The sequence below is a fragment of the Hippoglossus stenolepis genome, chromosome 19 (genome assembly GCF_022539355.2).
Source record: "Hippoglossus stenolepis isolate QCI-W04-F060 chromosome 19, HSTE1.2, whole genome shotgun sequence".
In the NCBI taxonomy this organism is placed as follows: domain Eukaryota; kingdom Metazoa; phylum Chordata; class Actinopteri; order Pleuronectiformes; family Pleuronectidae; genus Hippoglossus; species Hippoglossus stenolepis.
The window spans coordinates 12,250,370-12,257,426 of record NC_061501.1 but is presented as its reverse complement, the minus strand read 5'-3'; the positions used below and the strand labels follow the sequence as shown (position 1 = coordinate 12,257,426).

Below are 7,057 nucleotides of genomic sequence, written 5' to 3'. Positions count from 1 at the left end.
GTGTGTGTGTGTGTGTGTGTGTGTGTGTGTGTGTGTGTGTGTAATATTATACTTTCATGAATGTAGAAACAACTTCTGACCACTGCTAATACAAACCATTAAAAGCTACCCCAGTGATAGATTGAACAAAGCACATGGTCATCAGATTTAAAACTTATTTACTTGTATACACACTAGAAATAATAACATTATCAAGTTGCCGACATTAAAAATCCAGAAACATTTGTGTTAGCATCATAACCAGTGCACACACACACACACACACACACACATATACATGTGTATACATACATACAGATATGCATGTATACTGAAAATAATTACTAAACATTGTAAAATTATCAAGCTGTAAAGATTAAGTGCCCAGAGAAAAGGGTGTAATTTTCATCTGCACATGAATGCACATGTGTATTTATATGTATATAAGTATAAACATACAGTAAATACAAATATGTATGCATTAACTTGAAATAATATACTAGAAATGACAAAGTATCAAGCTGCATCAAGCTGCAAAGATTAAAAATCCAGAGAAAGTAGTGTCATCGTCTTCATCAGCAAAGAGCCCATTGAATAACTCTCCTCCAGCCACCTGCAGCCACACTCTATCCCCCACCTCAAGGTGCAGCACAGCGCCCCCTGCTGCCTGGTCCTCGCTGTTCTGGTAGTTGTCCGTGGTGTGGATGATCTTTAGTCCATTCTTCATGAGAACCACCTTCACGTTCCTGGAGAAGACGGTGATGTGGTAGGTGAAGTAGTAGGCGCCTGCTGCGGAGCACGTGAATCTTCCTGTTTGTGGATCGTAGTGATTCTGTCGGTTGTAAATGATCTTGTCAAACCGGATCGGTGCATTGGCTGCTGGGAGTTTAGTCAGTGCTGTGAGTCCCACAGAGAAGGCGCTTTTAGAGATAACAATTTCTTCTCCCTTGTCTCCCCTATCACCCTTCTCTCCTCGATTCCCCCTTTCCCCACGATAACCGATGCTGCCTTTGTGACCTGGGATACCAATTTCCCCTTTTGGGCCTGGCCTGCCCGGGGGTCCCAGTGGTCCCTGAAAGCCTCTGTCACCTTGAAGACCAATTTCCCCCTTTTGACCCTCAGGTCCAAGAGCCCCCAAATCACCTTTAGGTCCCTGAGGTCCAGGCAGCCCAAGCTCCCCTTTATTTCCTTTCAAGCCTAAGGGTCCGGAGACTCCTTGAGGCCCCATTTTCCCAGGAGGGCCCCGCTCTCCATTATCCCCCCTTTTTCCTTTGAGCCCTGCTGGGCCAACGGCACCTGTAAATGACAACCAGACAATAAACCCTTCTGTCCTTTTATACTGTGAAAAGGCATATATATATATATATATATATATAGTGTTGAATACATTATGTTCCCAGAAAAAAAGATAAACGGACGTACAGCAGTTAGAAATCAAGTAATGATTTAACACAGGTTAGTTTAAAGACCTATTTATATTTTGTTGTTTTTTGTTCTCAAGGTACATACCAAGCTCCCCTTTGTCGCCCTTGGCACCATTACTGCCTGCTGGACCAGTTGAACCGACTTCACCTTTTCATGCATGGTTGATAAATAATAATATTGTTACAAAATGTGAAGTTGAAGTTGCAAGAGGATGTGGACATAGTCAAGTTCTACAGGAGAAATTGTGTCTTCTAAACATACCTCTATCACCCTTTTCACCGCTTAATCCATCTCGCCCATCTCTGCCGGGTGTGCCGTTGTGCCCGGGGTCCCCCGGTATTCCAGGGTATCCACAAACGCAGCCTTTAGTTTGGGCTTCCTCCAGTGCAGCACACCAGACCACCAACAGAAGGAGCAAAAGAGCAACCCGAAAAATCACCTGCAACATTGTCTTGGATACGCCTGGCCCAAAAAAACGCAAGTATCCCACAATGCAAAAAACTCAAAGTTCAAGCAAGTGCGTAATAAGCCTCATAACCATGCGTCCTAATCACACGCAGCAATGAATCTGCAAATTTTCTTCCAACAGGCAGAGTCGAGATGAGCAGAGTGGAACAAAAGACAACCAAAGAACATACTGTACATGAGACAGATGAGAACTTTGGACAAAAGGGACGTCTGTTCTCTCAGAGCCTGTTCACTGGTCTGTGTTTCTAGCTTACTTATTGTGTCCGTCAGTTAGACATCTCATGTGCTCCTCTGCACACTAGGCTAATAATAAGCTGACTCGAAGCGCACGTGAGGGCCAGACACGCAGAAGGTCACAGTGTCACATGTACGGCCTTCCTATAGAGTGAAGACATCTATTTTCAACAGAGGACTTTTCTGGATACTTCACAGCTCAAAGCACTTTTACGGCATATGTCTCATTCACACACACATTCACCCACTGATGGGTCAGGAGCAGTAAGGGGTTCAGTGTCTTGCTTAAGGGCACACTCTTCGACACACTCTGGAGGAGCCAGGGACTGAATGAGGAACCGTTATGATCACCAGACAAAAAAAAAGATAGATAGATTTCAGTTCCCTTAATGTGCCCATTTTTTTCCGTCAAGATCCATGAATTATTCCACCGGGAAAATGGTGAAAATATAGAAAAACGCTGCATCTTACAATTCCTAGATCCGCATCCCTGATCCGGGTTCTCTCCCGACCCATACTGCACCTTTTATCCAATTTCGTGGAAATCCGATCGGTTGATTTTGCGTAGTCTTGTTTACAAACAAACAAATAAACAAACCCATAAATGGACAGTGGTGAAAACAAAACCTCTTTGGCAGTGGTAATAAAATTGGCATTAGGAATCCACACCTGAGAATAATAGAAGCTGAATTTAAACAACAGCATTGTAATTGGATCTCTTAAGTAATTGGATGCCAATAACAATATGAGAAGTTAATTCATGCATGCTTTTCTCATATGTGCTCTTTGAAATGCCAACAGTCGGTAACATCCGACCCCATAAACTGGATCACTGTCATCAAATGTGACCTTTAGTGGTCCAAAGCTCAGCCCATCGTCACTGGAGTGGCTTAGACAAACACTGGTGCTCACCCTCTCCCCTCAGATGTTATCTCGACGCTGGATCCATGAGTTAATGATCAAAGCATTTAAATTGCTTTAGAAAAAGAAAAAAAATTGAGATGCACAGTCATTCCCAGATAGATCGTGAGGTAGTTCAACAGATGCTAGATCAGCTATTAAACAGTTAGGATTTAATATCTCACTCAAGGTTACTCAGCAAGCCGGACGTTTTCTGGCAGGCAGGCTTGAATCAGGCCTGTCTGGTAGATGAACCATCATCATTATGCCACACTGCTGCAACTTTATTAGATTGTGCACAGTGAGGAGAGAAAGAGGAGGGATGGGCACAAGGGAGGAACCGGAAAATAAAAACCAAGATAAGAAAGACAAACCACAACATAAACTGCACACCATACAACCCTGTCTACCCAGTTTGTGTGTTACACAGAAACTGATATGAGTGTGAGTATCTATTCACATACTTTATTTCTTCAATTATTCTTCTCACAAGCCTCCAGATATAAATATATTCAAAAGTATAAACATGACAATACATAAATGTGCACATTCAAGCAGCGTCTTTACCTGGCACCAGAAATGGAAATGTCGCTGTCACACATGTTGGCTACTGCACATTGATTTAAACACAAAATGGACACAGTATGGACAAAATCGAACAAACAACGGGGGTATGGCTCAGAAGGAATGAAACTCGTTTATAATTTGAGGCCAATATTATCAGGACCCAGTCACTGACGTCCCAAAACCAGGCACAACGTGAGGTTGGTTTGGTTACGGAAGAAATACCGCAACAAGTCGTCAGACCAGATCGCAGAGACATCGTCAGGCGAGAGTTTCATCAGGTTTAAGGCAAAAATAATTACACAGTCACTGACCGATGAATAATGGTAGTTTTAAATGAAGGAATATGCACATACAAATAAATAAATAAATAAATAGCACACAACATGCTGTAAAAGGGGCTTACAGAATTCAGATTTAAAATACGTATAACACTGATGGCTTGTTTCATTAAAATCTACAGTTTTCTATAAGACCTAAGGGATGTTGAATGACTACGAGTTCCACATTAACCATTTGGATATAGAAAGTCAGGAAACAGTCAACAAAGCGAGGGAGGGAACAGCACATGGCACAAGGGAAGACAGCGTGAAGAAGGAGATTTACAGCATTTGACATCATTTCTTTTAGGATGTGGGTTTGAACACTGTCTGGGGAAAAGCAGCAATTCCAGGGAAGTTGAGGTCGACACGGCTACAGAGGATATAGGGAGGTTTTTTGGGGGGGCTACAACGCTTGTGGTATTAGTAGAAAATAAGGTCTCGGAAGCAGAGGAGCAGGTTAGGTAGGAAACGTTCTACATGATCTGACGGTGCATACCGTAGCCCGTCATACCAGCTTGGGAAGCACCGCGGTTGCTACCCATCTGCAGGCCAATCAGACTCTGTCCTTGGCGCAGCTGCTCTTCAGAGAACTCTCGTCGATACGCCTGCGCTTTCCTGCACGTGTGTCAAACAGAAACAAAAATCATGTTCAAGCTGTTGTGGAGAATATGATTTGCTCTCATGTTCGAGTCCTCTCTGTCTTTACCTGCGGAACCATTCTCGGTCACCTCTGTAATGACCATCGTCCTTGGTGACAGCCACGCTCCCCAGAGCCATTAGAGTCCTCTGTACTGCTGCCATGTCCTTTGCTGTGGACAGAGTAACAACATAATTACACTTTCTGCTGCAAATACTCACCCAAACCAATACATGCCCCCCCCCCCAGTGATAGATGGAACAAAGCACATCATCAGATTGAAAACTGTGAGCGCAAACGTGGTTTATTAGACCTCTTTACCTTCCCAGAGGTCCACAGTTTGAAAGATGTCGGTGGTCGTCACTCCGTAAGCTTCCGCCGCCTGCAGGAACTGAGAGATCTTCTCCATCTGTTTGAAGGCCATCTGAGTCTCTGCAATCTTCTTGATGGGTTCCTTGCCCCTTGGATAAAGGCTGTTGATGAGTCTACACAGGATCTGGGACAAAGGAGGTGAGATAACTGGCTTGATGAAATGAAAATGGCAATGCCACCCATAACATACAGAAGAGGGTCCGGGAAAAGAATAGACTCAGTTATTTGCCATCCTTAAATGTAATTATGAATTGTTATGAAATGTTCTACTTCTACCAACGATTCCAAAACAACAGTAAGTGTGTCACGCCTCTAGAGAAGGGATAACAAATCTTCTGTTAAGTTAATTGCTGGTGCAGAAACCGACGCCTCTGGCTTGTCTGAATGATTTTGTCTCTACATGAGCGACAGCACTGCAGCACTGTGCAGGGAGCCTTTTAGAATATGGTTGTTAATTAGGTCTGATAGTGCAAAGCATTTTCAGACAGGAGACAGATGAGTTTTCAATCACACATGCCCAGAAATTTTAAATCTGGAAAGCAAAGAACAGTTTTTTTAATTCACTGTCAGTTATAACGAAAACACTTTTTCCAATGGGAGTGATCATAATGGTCTATTGTTGCAGGTTTTATATCTAAAAAATGTCTCAATGACTGTAATATCACATCCATATCATTTACTCAAGCTTTCCAAAGTTGTAGGGAACATAAACCTAGATGTGTTTTTACTTTCTGAAATTCACGGCCTCTTTAAATCTGACGGGGCTGTTATATCTATCATGTTGCAGCTTTAATAATTCAATGCTCACTTCTATTTTAAGTGCAGGTACCGCAGCTACTCACTGTGCCATCCATCAGCCATTTCTGGAAGTTCTCTTTGCCCGTCTGAGGCTTCTCCATGCTTCCTCCACACTGACCCACTATCCAGTCCACCAACTTCTGCTCCAGGTCGGAGTCGTACTTCAGGTCGATCTTCTCCTGCACCTCTCGGCTCAGGCCGTAGGTGGGCCCTCGGTTCGCCATGGCAGCTCTCGCAACACTCGCAGTATCTCTGAAGAGAACAAATGGCAAAATGAAAAAAAATTCTATAAAAAACATGAAAAATGTTGGAACAAAAACATCAGCAAACAGTTCCTATAATATATATACGCATGTTGGTATATTTCACTGTCTTATTTGTATCCTGGTTAAATTACTACAAGATAAACCTTTTTTATACAGTTAATCTATAAATTTGTAGCCTAAGAGCTTCATCACGAACCACTTCAGTTAATGAAGAACAGCAGGTTTCCCCCAGTCTAACAGCACCCAGCAGCGCGCAGCATCTCTGGGGGCTGGAGGCTGGAAGGGTGTGGTCCCTGGCATCTGTCCCAGGCAGGGACATGCCCTCTTATTGCCATGGAAACAATCAAGCCCGTTTCCGGCACACTGAGACCCGTGATGGGCCGCATGACACGATGCTTTAAGTATGGCCTGCTGCTTTGTTGACGCAAATTAAACAATCAACTGTATCTTTTCGTCGGAATAAAAGTTAGTCCTCTTACAAAGACAACACGCACTCCCACAATGAACACTGGGTCTATATTTAGCCTGCAGGGCACTTCAATTAAATTACGTCAGTGCTCTTTGCCGCATATAATGATTGTGTTGTCTCTGCTGCATCTGTTGTGAGGCGCAATTGTGCAAGTTAAACTAAGTACATTCAAATAAAGTCCGCCCAATCTACTGCTCCGACCCATTCTGCAGCTTGTTAAAACACGAGGATCTCTGCGAAGGCAACTGCGTAAAAGCTGACGCTCCATCTGCGACACAGCATCGTTTGCACCGTCACATCCAATAAAGCCACGCACGGAGGAAAAGACAGCGTGCACTCACAGGAGAGGAGAGGACAGAGCGCTGGGATGAGTCCGGTTCACACAGAGTTAGTCCCGCTGGGCTGGGAAGGGCTGAGGATGCTGCACCGCTGCTGAAGCATCCATGAAGCGCGGCTGAGGCGCGTCGGGCCGGGCTGGATGAGTCTGTGTCCCAGGGAGGGGAGAGACGCTCGTTTTATATGCCTGCTCCTCCAGGAGGGGTCCCGAGGGAGAGCAGCCGGACACTGGTCACTCTGCACGCTCAGAGTCAGGCAGCGTGGAGTGGGCGTCAGGACGCACAGG

At 44.3% G+C, this 7,057-nt stretch overlaps 2 protein-coding genes across 3 annotated transcripts; both read right to left on the bottom strand.

The window, feature by feature from the left end:
* Positions 1-89: 89 nt before the first annotated feature.
* On the bottom strand, positions 90-2,079 carry c1qtnf9 (C1q and TNF related 9). The gene is made up of 3 exons (XM_035141904.2): positions 1,666-2,079; positions 1,489-1,551; positions 90-1,275 (listed from the first exon to the last, which is right to left on the bottom strand). The coding sequence occupies exons 1-3, from the start codon at positions 1,850-1,852 to the stop codon at positions 506-508; spliced, it is 1,020 nt and encodes a 339-aa protein (XP_034997795.1). The 5' UTR covers positions 1,853-2,079; the 3' UTR covers positions 90-505.
* A 1,366-nt stretch (positions 2,080-3,445) lies between these two features.
* On the bottom strand, positions 3,446-6,987 carry tagln3b (transgelin 3b). 2 transcript variants are annotated; one of them, XM_035141905.2, is made up of 5 exons: positions 6,777-6,987; positions 5,745-5,952; positions 4,852-5,026; positions 4,600-4,702; positions 3,446-4,508 (listed from the first exon to the last, which is right to left on the bottom strand). In XM_035141905.2, the coding sequence occupies exons 2-5, from the start codon at positions 5,922-5,924 to the stop codon at positions 4,367-4,369; spliced, it is 600 nt and encodes a 199-aa protein (XP_034997796.1). In that variant the 5' UTR covers positions 5,925-5,952; positions 6,777-6,987; the 3' UTR covers positions 3,446-4,366. The 2 variants fall into 2 exon arrangements, with proteins under 2 accessions (XP_034997796.1, XP_034997797.1); XM_035141906.2 differs by lacking the exon at positions 6,777-6,987 and adding an exon at positions 6,163-6,289.
* Between the last annotated feature and the right edge of the window lie 70 nt (positions 6,988-7,057).